Here is a 14,364-nt window from a genome sequence, read left to right on the forward strand (position 1 = left end):
GGGGAAAAAAGAGAGAGAGGCAAACCAAGAAAACAGACTCTGAACTACAGAGAACAAATGGAGGGTTACCACATGGGAGGTGGGTGGGGGATGGGTGAAACAGGTGATTTCACAAGGAGAGCACTTGTGATGAGCACCAGGTGTTGTATGGAAGTGTTAAATCACTATATTGTACACCTGAAATTAATATAACACTCTGTTAACTAACTAGACTTTAAATAGAAACTAGAAAAAAAAAAAAGATATCCAAAATAGTGATAATGTGGTTACATTTGAGGAAGACACTGGGTTTGGTGGGAACATGGTCAAAGGAAATTTTAATATTCTCAGTATTTTGTTTCAAGAAGAATGCATTAATTTGGAACTATATGCTCATTTAGAAATAAACATTATTTTTAAAAATCAAATTGCTTGGGGCATCTGGGTGGCTCAGTCGTTAAGCGTCTGCCTTCGGCTCAGGTCATGATCCCGGGGTCCTGGGATCAAGCCCCACATCGGGCTTCCTGCTCAGTGGGAAGCCTGCTTTTCCCTCTCCCATTCCCCCTGCTTGTGTTCCCTCTCTCGCTATGTATCTCTCTGTCAAATAAATAAATAAAATCTTTTAAAAAAATAAAAATAAAATTGCTTCCTGAATACACCAAGTTCTGCTATAAAGATTATATGGTATTTTTTTTTTTATCAAAACCAACTAATTTATATAATGAAGAGCTACATGCCCACATGGCTAGGTGTATCTAAACTAACTCATATGTAAACATAGAAATCTTTTTTTTTTTTTAAGATTTTATTTATTTATTTGACAGAGAGAGACACAGTGAGAGAGGGAACACAAGCAGGGGGAGTGGGAGAGGGAGAAGCGAAGCAGGCTTCCCGCGGAGCAGGGAGCCCGACGCGGGGCTCGATCCCAAGACCCTGGGATCATGACCTGAGCCGAAGGCAGACGTTTAACGACTGAGCCACCCAGGCGCCCCTAAACATAGAAATCTTTAGCCAAATTTATAATTAATGAGTTTAAGTGTTGGCTCATGTTAAGTTTCATACACATCAGAGTACACAAGTGAAAAATTCCTGTCTACTTGCACAACTTTTACTGTTTAAACCGTTTGGAATCTAGTGGATTAGGAAGTTGCCTTGTTGGTTTCAGTTACAACAGACTTCATCACATCAGAAATTTTACTTGTTGTTAACCTTTAAAGAAATTCAGACCTAGGAAAATTCCCAAAAACCTTCAAAAAGGCAGGTAGGTCATAAATCACTAAATTTTAGCCAATCTGACTATTTCTTGCCCTTAATCTTAATAAGTATTAACTATTGTTAACTATCATATAATGCTTTACCTTATAAATGTGATCATTTGCAACAAAAGCATTAGTTTATGAGAAAGCATACATAAATATTTCCCTTTAGGCTAATCGTTAAAAGGATTTTAACAGGATATTATTCTAGAAACATAATCTATCTCATTTCATTTTTGTTTTGTTTTGTTTTAAACAATTATACTTCAGGAAAAAAAGTAAGGGAGGGAATGGTATTTGGTAATAAAAAGACAGCTAAACTTAAAATACTCTAGAGCTAGGAGAATTTTTATGGTGAATTTTTAATAAAGACAGGTACTTTTTTTTCCCTCTTTCACAAACTAAATTTATTTATACTTTCTTAATGAAGTAAAAGAAACTTAGCCCGTTATTTTCCTCTTTGTAATAGCTAACATAAATGTGTAACTTCATTACTTCCTCCCCAAGAAAGATTTAATGGTGGGATGTTTCTTTCCTTCCATTTTCTTTTTTCGGCTAGAAATAGAAGAATGAGAAGGACTGTCTTCAGCGGTGTTTTTATGTTACTCTGCCTCTTGAGTGGTAAGTCATTAAGAAAACATAAATCAGGGGCGCCTGGGTGTCTCAGTTGGTTAAGCAACTGCCTTTGGCTCAGGTCATGATCCCAGGGTCCTGGGATTGAGTCCCACATCGGGCTCCCTGCTCGGTGGGGAGTCTGCTTCTCCCTCTACCTGCTCTGCCTGCCACTCCCCCTGCTTGTGCTCTCTCTCTCTGTCAAATAAAAAATAAATCTTTAAGAAAGAAAACATAAATCAAAAAGAGGGAAAATTATCTAAAAGATTGCAGAATTACAATATCAGTGGAGGAGGACCTTAAATAAGGTAATTAAGGTGTATATAGCAAGGCCTAAGGAAGCACTTTTAAACAAGTAGGGCAAGCTAACACTTATTGAGCATATACTATATGACAGGAACTGTTCTAAACATTACATTTGCATTAATTCATTGAACCCTCATGACAACCCTATGAGTTACATCCTGTTATTTCCCATTTTGTAGATGAGAAAACTGAGCTTCTAGATAGCCCACTTGTTGCTATTGTTATCACTAAGCTGGAGCTAACCGAGTCTGGAAGCTCTTATAAATAGGCAAAGAGGGGCACCTGGGTGGCTCAGGTGGTTAAGCATCCATTCTTGATTTGGGCTCAAGTCATGATCTCAGGCCTGTGAGACTGAACCCCATGTTGGGCTCCCTGCTCAGCAGCACAGAGTCCGCTTATCCCTCTCCCTCTGTTTCTCCCAAACTCTCTCTCACTCTCTCTCTCTCAAATAAAATCTTAAAAGAAAACAAATTAATTAAACCAAATAAGCATAGACACAGGCCTTCTAGCACTTTTCCTGTTCTTCTCCACCATCTCCAGCATTCCTTCATTTATAAAAGAACCGATAAAGGAGATAATAGGGCACTTTCAATTCCTTTTATAGGATTCCCAAGGCCCTTCATACTAGGTAGATATGCATGAAGGTAATACCTCCAAACAGGCATGTTCAAGCACCATTATAGGAACTCTCCCTCTCAGTGAAGTGGTAATATGATAATGAAGACAGTTACTCTATGCTGAACCCAGGATTCTCTTAGAGTCACAATATTTAATGAACAAATGAGTCACCTGGGAATCTTGCTAAAATGCAGAATCTGATTCAACAGGTTGGTGTGGGGCCCGAGTTTGCGTGTCCAACAAGCTTCCAAGTGATGGAAGATGTGTTGGTCTGGACACCGCATTTCATTAGGAAGAATCTAGAATGCCTCCCAGAGATAAATAAAATTCTAATATTGAGACTTGGAGGCTAGGAGCAGCAAAGACTGGGGTCACTAACTGAAATGCCTCAAGCATCTGGTCAGCTCATATCACTGGGGGAAGCTAGCAAACAATGAAACAAGAGGGGACAGCCAGTACCCAGCTACACACGTTTGCTGTCATAGAGAAAGGAGAGCCCAGCAATTACCAAACCTTCTGATTCTTCAAGAGAAACCAGAAATCAGGTTTGTAGGAAAACTCTCCCCATTTTTTAATATTCACAACTGATTTTTGAAAGCTCTGTGCACGTTAAACAAACCAGTCTGGCCCCTGGACCGCCAGTTTGTGGCCTTTGGCTCCCACACCACCCTCATCACTAAGTACAGCGCACAACAGGGAGGGGAGTGGGACACTCACACTGCAAAGCTTAGGTCTCGGCTGCATTGTACATCTTTCTACCAGCCTCTTGGAAAACCTGTGGAGAGGAGCATATGAATAGGTGGAAAATCACACAAGAACATCTTCAGTGTCTTGAGTATCATGAAAAAATGAGTCAGGAAGGGGACTGCATTAATTTTGCTGGATACACAGGGAAGATGCGAGAGTAAAAGAAGAAAATTCAGCATAAAGAGAAACCTTGAAGTAAGGAGTGGTGATTTAAAAAAAGCTCACCATCTGGGGCGCCTGGGTGGCTTAGTCAGTTGAGCATCTGACTCTTGGTTTCCGCTCAGGTCATGATCCCAGGGTCCTGGGATTGAGCCCAGTGCCATGATCCATGCTCACTATGGAGTCTGCTTCATTTTCTCTCTCTCTCCGTCTCCCTCTCTAAAATAAATAAATAAAATCGTTTAAAAAATAAAATGAAATAAAAACTAAAAGCTCACCATCATCATGATTTTATAATATATATTTAAATAACTAGATATGATCTACAATATACCTTTAAATAATTATATTTAAAAAAATCTCTCGGATGTTTCCTGTTAATAAATAAAGTTATAGAAGAGTATAGTTCAGAATTAATCATGTAAAGAAACTATTCATTTTACTTAACACCCGAAGCTTTAAATTTAGTTGTCAAATTGGAATATATCATGTTATATTAATGTTAATAAAACCAACAATAAATTTTCAGATAAAAAGACACTGGAAGAAAGGAAATGGGATCTGAGAAATATTTATAAACACTTAGGCAAATGAACAGATATAGACAACAAAAAGCCTAAAAATTAAGGTATCATCTTCAGCCATAAAGAATGCCAGAGCCAAGGTTTTAGGAAGAAGGTTATGGATACTAGGTGTGGGATCAGGAGGCAGAAGGACCCTCTGAGAGGGAGGGAAAGAGGCTAGAGCAGATCTCCCCCGGGGAAACTGTCCATGGGCCTCAGGCAAGGCAGAAAAAGAGCTAGCCTCCTCTGAGCTCTCCACCTTGGGGGGACCACTGGCACCAAAGGTCCAAGCCATGCAATGGATCTCTAAGGGCAAGTAGTGAGACTGAGAAGCCATTAAGGGCAGGAGGAAAACTATCTCGGGCACGTCTTAAAGAACTAAGCAGCCCCAGTATTCTCGGCAGACAATGGACCCAGAATCCAGTAAGAATCGAAATATCCAGAAAGAAAAGGGCAAGATTAGGAGGTTTGGGATACAAAAATGGTAGGCAGCTCTACGGACACAGTGTGCTTGCTTAGAACAAGGGCCTTAGATTGCAATAGACCTTTTTAAACTCCTGTCTCTGTGACTTGCACAAGCTACTTAAAATCTTGAGGCTTAGTTTTCTTTTATGTGAAATGTGAGCAATGATAATACCTTCCTGGAAGTTTCCTGTGAGAAATGATTGAGATAATGCATGTCAATTGCCGAGCAGAGTCCTTGGCATAAGCTTAGTTCTTAAAAACAAATATTTGTTGATGGATTGTTGATTATGGATTGAAAGTCTGGCACGCTCAGAGAGAGAACCAACAGGAAATTTCCAAAGTATCTTGAGAGGAGGTTGGACTTGTAGAGAATAGTCAACAGAGGTTAATTAGCCTCATCAGCCAGACTATTTTCTCTTAAAAGTGATATTTTCTAACACTGAATATGGTAGACGGAGATGGAAAATACAATATGCAAAATGTCTAGTACACTCTTCTTTTGGGTTGTCAATAGGAGTGACACAGCAATGGTCTTCCTATGTTAAAAGATGGGAACTACGAACAATGAGACAGATTTGGTCTAAGTTTCAGAAGAATCTTTGAACGATCTGAAGTGTTTTTAATGGGGATGAGTCACTAGCCAAGGCTCCCTGCAGAAGTTGGTATAAAGGAGATTTCTGAATTCAGGGGAACTAGTGGTTCTCAAACACTGGTCCAGATCATATGCCCTCAGCTGTTTCTGCATATCTGAAATACACATTTCCGAGCCCCACCTCCTACAGATTCTAACTCAGGTCTGTAGAGCCTCTTGGAATCTGTGTTTATTTTATTTTAACTATTTATATAAATGGGATGCACAGTCAAATTTGGAAACCAATCTTCTAGATAATGGCTTCCAATCTTACCTACGTTGTTTAAGTTCAAGAATCTCGGGCTATTTCTATATAACCAAAATGAATAACATTTTAAGCCATTAAATTTAAGTGCTGAAGATAACCAATATGTAAACATTAATCAGGCAATAAATAGTCACAGAGAACCTACTATATATATATATATATATATTTTAAAGATTTTATTTATTTGGCAGAGAGAGACACAGCGAGAGAGGGAACACAAGCAGGGGGAGTGGGAGAGGGAGAAGCAGGCTTCCCGCTGAGCGGGGAGCCCGGTGCGGGGCTCGATCCCAGGACCCTGGGATCATAACCTGAGCCGAAGGCAGACGCTTAATGACTGAGCCACCCAGGCACCCCGAGAACCTACTATATATAATGTACTGTCTTAGACATTGAAGCGATGGCCTAATAGTGAATGGCTGAAATTAAATTTTCTGCCTAAATAACTGGTTTGATTTAATTAGGCACTGAGGAACTCAGTAAGTTTTTACCAGCTAAATTGTTTAGACCACCTGGCTTCATATCTAATTAGTATCTGTTCTGGGAGCTTCCAGTTCATGAATGTAGCATATGCTTTGACATTGCCCCCATTTTCAAAATAAAAATAATTTTCATTTATATGAGTTTTTAGAATTAATTTTTTAAATATTGCTTACCTTTTTAAGTTGAAAATCACTATTATCACTATTTTTTTCTCTCTCTCTCTTTCTCTCTTGCCGGTCTCACTTCTATTTTCCCCTTATTTTTTTTTTTTCTCCTATACTTTGGAGATGTTAGAGGTATGATTTGTAGATTATGCAACCTCTCAATGCCCTTCCATGGATGTCTTTTGGATTTCGGAACCTGCAGAACAAAACCTGGTCAGCATTGTATGAAACAGACTCACCTAAGAGGTAAGTCTTGACACTTACAAAAAAAATTATTGAAAATCAGTATAAGAAAAATCCTTACATAAGAGCAAACATTCACTGAACATTTACTACATAACAAATGTCATACTAAGGGCTTTACCTGGGTTACATTATGCCAACAAAATAATGATATGAGCTGGATCTTGTCACTATCACCATTTTTTTAAGATTTTATTTATTTATTTACTTATTTATTTATTTATTTGAGAGAAAGAGAGGGCATGAGTGGGGAGGAGCAAAGGGAGAGGGAGAAGCAGACTCCATGCTACCGAGCGCAGAGCCCAACGTGGGGCTTGATTTCACAACCCTGAGATCATGACCTGAACCAAAACCAGGAGTCAGATGCCCCACTGACTGAGCCACCCAGGCGCCCCAAGGATCTTGTCACTATCCCCATTTTAAAGATGAGAAATCTGAGGCATAGGGAGATTAAGAAATGTGCATGATGTTACAGAGCAGGTTAAGTGTTGGAGCCAGTATTCAAATTCACGTGCTTTGATTCCAGAGCATAGGCTCCTAGTGAATGTATATACTGCCTCACAAACACCACGCCCAGGAAGCCAGCCTTGTCTGCATGGGTTAAAGAGTAAATGCAGGGCGCCTGGGTGGCTCAGATGGTTGGGCGTCTGCCTTCGGCTCGGGTCATGATCCCGGGGTCCTGGGATCGAGTCCCGCGTCGGGCTCCCCGCTCGGCGGGAGGCCTGCTTCTCCCTCTGCCTCTCTCTCTCTCTCTCTCTCTGTCTCTCATGAATAAATAAATAATCTTAAAAAAAAAAGAGTAAATGCAAATATCTGAATGATGAAAACCTTAAAAGAAAATGCTGAAGAAGATATCTGAAGTTTGAAAGAGAGGAGGCCTCTTGAACATCCAAAAGACAGAGGCTGTAAAGGACATGACAGATAAATTTGAATACTTCGGTATTTTAAAATTTATAAAATGAATGACAACCCCAAAGTTTAAAAGATAAAGAATAAACTGGATGAAAATAGTTGAAATATAAATAACAGAAGAAAATATATAATACCTATCCAGAGAAAAGAACTTCCAAAAACAATTTTTAAAAAGACCCAACAATCGGGGGGGGGGGGGGGAGAAAAAGGTTTGTTAAAGGAAATGTAGGGACAGTTTTCAGAAGAAGAAATATAAACATAACCTAAACATATAAAAATATAAAAAGCTGCTCAACCCATCAGTAAATATCAAAGAAATGCAAAATTACAAAAATAATATATTTTTTGACCCATCAGATGATAAAAATTATAAAGGTTTATTATATCATGGGTTAGTGACAGTATGAGGAAATGAGAACTCTCATACATTTCCAGTGACAATTTAGATTAGTTTAGCATTTCTTTTAAAGATTTATTTATTTATTTGTGAGAGAGCATGCACACACCAGCAAGGAAAAGGACAGAAGAAGAGGGAGAAAGAGAATCCTCAAGCAGATGCTCCGCTGAGCACAGAGCCTAAACCGGGGCTCCATCTTATGACCCTGAGATCATGACCTGAGTTGAAACCAAGAGTCAGACACTCAACCGCCTAAGCCACCCGGGTGCCGCTAGTTCAGCAATTTTTTGGACAATTTGGGAATTTCCACCTGGATGGCTCAGTTGGTTGGGTGACTGCCTTCGGCTCAGGTCGTGATCCTGGAGTCCCGGGATCGAGTCCCGCATCGGGCTCCCTGCTCGGCGGGGAGTCTGCTTCTCCCTCTGACCCTCCCCCCTCTCGTGCTCTCTCTCTCTCTCTCTCTCTCTCATTCTCTCTCTCAAAATAAATAAATAAAATCTTTAAAAAAATCCATTAAACTTTTAAATGAACACAGACTTCTATAAAGCAATTCGATTTCTCGGTGTCTACTGCAGAGAAATATTTTACACGTGACACAAAAAGGCATGTTCTCAAAGTTACCCCTGGAGTATTATATTTAATAATAAAGTCATGGAAATGACCTAAATGATTGTCAACAGGAGTGAACATCATTTAAACTATGATGTATATTCGGGCCATGGAATGCTATGCAACTAGATCCCTTTGTTAACATGCGGAAAAAATCTCTAAAATATTGTTGAGCAGAAGAAAAGTCAGTTGCCAAACAGTACCAATTGGCATACCAATTATGAATAAAAACCTCCATGAAGCAAAACTCCACATTCCTCTATGGAATTGGAAGGAGAGAACAAAAGTTAGAGCAGATCAAAGTTAGTTGGGAGAGAAGAAGAGAAGTTGAGGGTCCTATGGGATGGGTTTTGATATTAAGAGGGTTATTTGAGCTTGTTCAGCCTGTCTAGCCTGAGTCCTCTCTCTAAGCCCCACATTCCCTCGGGCTCACACCTCTGCCAGTCAGGGCCCCTTTCTTGTGGACAGGGAAAGGGGTCAAGGCCCCCTGGAGCCATGAGATGCTGGCTCAGAGTGATTGCTCTTCTCTTCCTAAACACGGTCAGATTGTTATCAAGGGACTAAGTACTAAGGGACTCTGCACAGGAGGAAGAGTCTGGGAGCTGATGTGTCAGAATACTGACCATAGTTCTTGGTGCATTAAGGAAGTGGTTTGACTGCAGCACTGTGGGCAGAGCCATTTCCTAACTTGGAAATTTTGCTGTGAAACAAATAGAAATGGAACTTAACACTTTTGATGGCTTTATGAATAGGGTTTCTCATCTTTGATGCTACTGACACTTTAGCAGGCTAATTTTTTCTTATGCAGGGCTGCTTTATGTATTATAGGATGTTTAGCACATCGCTGGCCTCTACCCACTACACACCTGTAATATCTTCCAAGTTGTAACAACAAAAATGTTTCTGGCTGTTATCTAACATCCTGGGGGTGGGAGGCAAAACTGCCCCCCAGTTGAGGGACTACTGTTCTCCCAAGTTTCCGACCATCATATGTTTTGGTGCCTTTGGGGAATCCAGATCAGTGAAGCTGGGTATGCTAGGGTTAGAGGGCAGTACTGTCACTTATTTTGCACGTGTGTGTATTTTTCATATTTTCTGCAGTGAGCATGCATTCCTTCTGTAATCAGGGGGAAAATTAACTGAGGGCAAGGACCCTTGTCCATTTCTGAGAAGCACTTACACATCTAAATGATCCCTTCTGTGGCTTCAGCCCTCTGAGTAACTCATGACCTGGGTTAAGCTGGGGAAAGAGAACTTCCCAACAGCTAACGCTTCAGAAAGTCTCACACAATCAGTGGCAACTGCATGGCTTTTATCATCTGAGTTTGAAAGCTATTTTGTTTTAAAATTTCAAAACCTTTGTAGTGCAGTGTACCCTTCTAGAATACACTTAGGTGGGAGTTCTTAAAGGCAAAATGTATCCTGATAAACCTAGAATTTTTTGCTTTGCCTTTTTTTTTTAACCTGTTAGTTACTTGAAGCATCTGAAGCCAGGTAGGCTGGACCTCGCACCCTACTACTTCTTCTTTTTTTTTTTTTTGACTAAGGTCTACGCCCGGTGTGAGGCTTGAACTCACGACCCCGAGAGAGAGTCACATGCTCTATTGACTGAGCCAGCCAGGCGCCCTAACCCCTACCTCTTTTGTTTCCTTCAGGTGGAATTCAGTGGTATTCCATTTTGGGCTGCACAGAGACCCATGATGACTGCTTCAAGAAAAAGACAATGTCTTCTGGAATGCATTTTATTTACTGCTGCCATCACACCCTGTGCAATTTCTGAGCCAGTGGCCAATTTCCAAGTTGGTTGATGGGACAGCCAATCTCCAAGTCTGACCTGGTCATCACAAGACAACAGGCTACCACTAAGGGGCCCTCTGCGAACACCTCAGATCTTTGCAGGTCATACGAGTTGTGGTCTGAAACCAACTCTGGTTTTCAAGGAGCCTCACTTCTTCCCCACCACCGTAAACTCCTCCCAGAAACATCCTTTTCAACACCATGTCTCCTCTCTCCTCTTTCTGCTTAATTCCCCTTCTGGTGATTTCAAAGCTATCAAGAAGTAAAAATGTAATTCCCTGAGTCAAGTTATGCACATTGTCTCTAGTTTATTAGTTTTCTTAAAGATTTCCACATTCCAAAATATGGTTACAAATGAATTGTATCATAAGATGCTAGGAGACATGAAAGTGCTCATTTGGTTTCCAAAGCAAACTGCCTTGCTCTTTGGGGGGTAATTTATAGCATAGGAGAAAGTGATTTAACAAATACCATAGGAAAACTAAGCCACAAATAAGCAAACCAGGCCTGTGAGAACTATGAACCCAAAAGGCAAAGAGCTCAGGCAAGTGCAAGGGTTGGCATTTCTGTCTCCCATCTGCATTATGATTTGTCCAAATTCTGGATTTCCATACCTTAATCACACCTAAGTGCTTTGGCTCACCTAACTTTGGCAGATGAAACAATTCACTTTAAGCAAGGGAACAGGTTCGCATCCACAAGGAATTTTAAAGGGTTCTGAGTATACTTTGACCTGCATGTTCAATTATTCTCATTCAGTGTCCTCCTTATGCAACTGCCAGATTATTGTGTTTCAAATTTTAAAGTTGTTTTTCTCTGTTTTCAGGAGTTTGAGAAATCCAAACGGTAAACAGTAAATCTCAACAAAATCTTCCTTTATTGTCTATTTCTCAGAACCTAAAACAACATCTCACATACAATGGGCCCTCAATAAATGGTTTTTTTCTATAAACTTTGAAGAAAAATAAGCACTTAAAAAAAAAAAAAAGCCCAAGGAAACAAAACATTTCCCTGCACACTCATTTCAGCTATATTTCTTTTTTTTTAAGATTTTATTTATTTATTTGAGAGAGAGAGAGAGAGAGAGTACATGAGAGGTGGGAGGGTCAGAGGAAGAAGCAGACTCCCGGCTGAGCAGGGAGCCCGATGTGGCTGAGACTCTAGGATCATGACCTGAGCCGAAGGCAGTTGCTTAACCAACTGAGCCACCCAGGCGCCCCTCAGCTATATTTCTTAGACCATATTTATGAACTTACTAAGGAGAAAGTTTCTTCATCCTAAGATTTAAATCCATTTGCCACTATTCTGTCATTTTATACATTGTCACATTGTTAAACAGATCAATGAATTTCAGGGAGATACTTTGAATTCTCTTGTTTTTTAAACATATATTATTTACCCAATATCACGGGGAAACATGACAAGATCAGACAATCAGTGACTAAGTCTATAGGCTTCCCAAACTTAATTTGAAATCCCAGTGATATAATGACTAGAGAATAAGGAAGTGGGTGCTGCTCTTGACCTTGGCAAGTCAACTTGGTGTCTCCACACATCATTTTCCTCACATATAAAATGAAGAGGATTGGTCACATAATCTCTCAGATCCCTTCAAGTCCTAATATTTTCTGGCTTGACATTGAACACCTCTTTGCTGTTGTTAGATTAAAAATAAGAATTGGTGTCAGGGCACCTGGGTGGCTCAGTTGGTTAAGCAACTGCCTTCAGTTCAGGCGAGTGCCACATCAGCTTCCTGCTCAGCGGGGAGTCTGCTTCTCCCTCTGACGCCCCCCCCCATGTGCACTCTCTCTCTCTCTCTCAAATAAATTAACAAAATCTTTAAAAAAAATAAAAATAGGAATTGGTGCTGCATATCTAGAAGATAGACCCTGGTTCTATGATCAATGCTTTCCTAGCTCTATGTAATCCAGGAAAATTAAAGGAGAAATCCAAGTCATGACAAGCAGTGACCATCACTGAAGCAGTTTACTACCTGCATGCCAACTGGACCCCAAAGTCACAGAACAAAAACAATTTTCACATCCTTGATGTGGTATGCTGAATAATGCCTCTCCCCAAAGATGTCCACATTCTACTCCCTGGAAGCTGTGAATATGTGACTTTATGTGGCAGAAGGAATATTGCAGATGTGCTTAAAGATTTTGAGGTTAGGAGCTTTTCCCGGATTTATCTAGGTGGGCCAATGTAATCACGAGGGTCTTTTTAAGAGAGGGAAGCAGGAAGATCAGAGAGGGATTTGAAGATGCCAAATGCTGGCTTTGAAGATAGAGAAAAGGAGTCACAAGCCAAGGAAAGTGGACAACCTCTAGAAACTGAAAAAGGCAAGAAAACAGATTCTCCCCTAGAGTTTCCAGAAGGAATGAAGGCCTGCAGACACATTTTAGACTTCTAACACCCATAATTGTAAGATAAATTGGCTTTAAGAAAAATTAGATATAACTGACATATCACATATTAGTTTCAGGTGTGGAACGTAATTATTTGATATTTGTATGCATTACAAAATGGTCACCACCATAAGTTTAGTTAACATCCATTACTACACATAGTTACAAAACATTTGCTTTTTTTTAAAGATTTTATTTATTTATTTGAGAGAGACAGAGAGCAAGCACCAGCGGGGGGATGAGGGGGAGAGGGAGAGGGAGCAGGGAGCTGGATGGGGGGCGGGCACTACACTTAGGGCTCCACACAGGGCTCGATCCCAGGACCCCGGAGTCATGACCTGAGCTGAAGGCAGACACTTAACTGACTGAGTCACCCAGGCGCCCCACAGTTGCTTTCTTTTAACATGATTTGTTAGAGCAGTCATCGGAAACAAATACACTTGATCATGCAAGGTATGGTGGGCGTTTCCCCTCCCTTCAAGGTCAACACACCCAACACTTGGTTCACATGAATCTGATTTCAAGAGAGACATTTGTGTCCTATTATCTTCCTTTCATTCTAACAATTTCTCAGTCATGATTTCCCTTGAAACACACAGATGGCCTATAGACATGCAATCACATCTTTTCAGTCTGCACCGCCCACCCAAGCACCTATCCATTCAAGATTTCTTCAGCTAACAAGTTTATTCTTGCCTACCCCTCTTACCAGTTTATAAGATCACACCAAAGGGCCAGTGGATCTGAGGACCTCCCTTGATCCTCTGAATACCAGGTTAGTTTCCTTGTTAATAACATTTCCCCCCACCCCCACAACTATAATAGAAGCTTCAGTGGTTAATGCCCCTTAATTCATTTAAAAGAAAAGTCTTTGCAGTCAATAAACTGGGGGCATATGGACGATATGTTTTTTGGACATAGCCAAAGGGAAGAGACAAATGATTCCATTAGCAGAGGAGGGATGGGACGTTTTTCGTGCTGATACTCAGCTACAAGGCTTTTGGAAGCTCCAGAGAGAACATATGGTAAATGAAATGGCCAGCATTGCTATCTCCCCCATGAGAGGCAGATGGGGAACCTGTGGTGTGACGTACCATGGATCTTCGCTCCATCACAAATGCCAGTCTCTGGGAGAACCGCTGGGGGAGGCAAGAAGCTGAGTGGGCGTGATGGTGTAACTGACTCCTTGGCAAGCTTCATGTCTCTAAGACAGGAGACTAGGGGGTCAATGAAAGAAGCACAAGAGCAAAGAAATCGAAGGAACAGGATGGTTGACGACTGAGTCTGACTAAAGACTTTGGACAGAAAGAAAAATTTAGGTAATGATGGAGAAGTCTGGAGTCCTGAATGTTGCAAGCTATGTAAATGGGCAGAAAGAAAACACCTTTTCTGGTTTTAATTTTCTGCAGTAAAGGACTTTGTGTGCTAATACTTTTCTGGCTAAAACAGCAGGTTGATAAATACACCACTGGAGACATGGGAGACACCCACATCCTTGGGGAGATCTAGGGCTATTGCAGCACTGACTGATTGTCCAGCAGAGTATACATTCTCTCTCCCAGGCACTGACCCATGTTTCTGCAAGTCCTACAAGTGAAGGCACTAGAGGTGGTTGTACCGGCTGGTGAACACGTATCTCCCACCTCGTGTATCTCATGGATCTTTGCAAATCACCACTAGTAAGTAATGCTAGTAAGTATTTGGCTGAACCTCAAATCCTAACACTCCCAATTAACAGGACAGATACAGA

The 14,364-nt window shown here is 40.7% G+C and overlaps 1 protein-coding gene across 2 annotated transcripts; it reads left to right on the forward strand.

The window, feature by feature from the left end:
• Positions 1-1,103: 1,103 nt before the first annotated feature.
• Positions 1,104-10,497, forward strand: LOC112838669 (uncharacterized protein C9orf57). 2 transcript variants are annotated; one of them, XM_073878272.1, is made up of 4 exons: positions 1,104-1,240; positions 1,801-1,856; positions 6,372-6,494; positions 10,065-10,497. In XM_073878272.1, the coding sequence occupies exons 2-4, from the start codon at positions 1,805-1,807 to the stop codon at positions 10,187-10,189; spliced, it is 300 nt and encodes a 99-aa protein (XP_073734373.1). In that variant the 5' UTR covers positions 1,104-1,240; positions 1,801-1,804; the 3' UTR covers positions 10,190-10,497. The 2 variants fall into 2 exon arrangements, with proteins under 2 accessions (XP_073734373.1, XP_073734372.1); XM_073878271.1 differs by having other exon boundaries at positions 1,122-1,240; positions 1,795-1,856.
• The last annotated feature ends 3,867 nt before the right edge of the window (positions 10,498-14,364 follow it).

This window comes from Callorhinus ursinus, unplaced genomic scaffold (assembly GCF_003265705.2).
Source record: "Callorhinus ursinus isolate GAN/ISIS: 27379988/994484 unplaced genomic scaffold, GSC_fseal_2.0 scaffold28, whole genome shotgun sequence".
Classification (NCBI taxonomy): domain Eukaryota; kingdom Metazoa; phylum Chordata; class Mammalia; order Carnivora; family Otariidae; genus Callorhinus; species Callorhinus ursinus.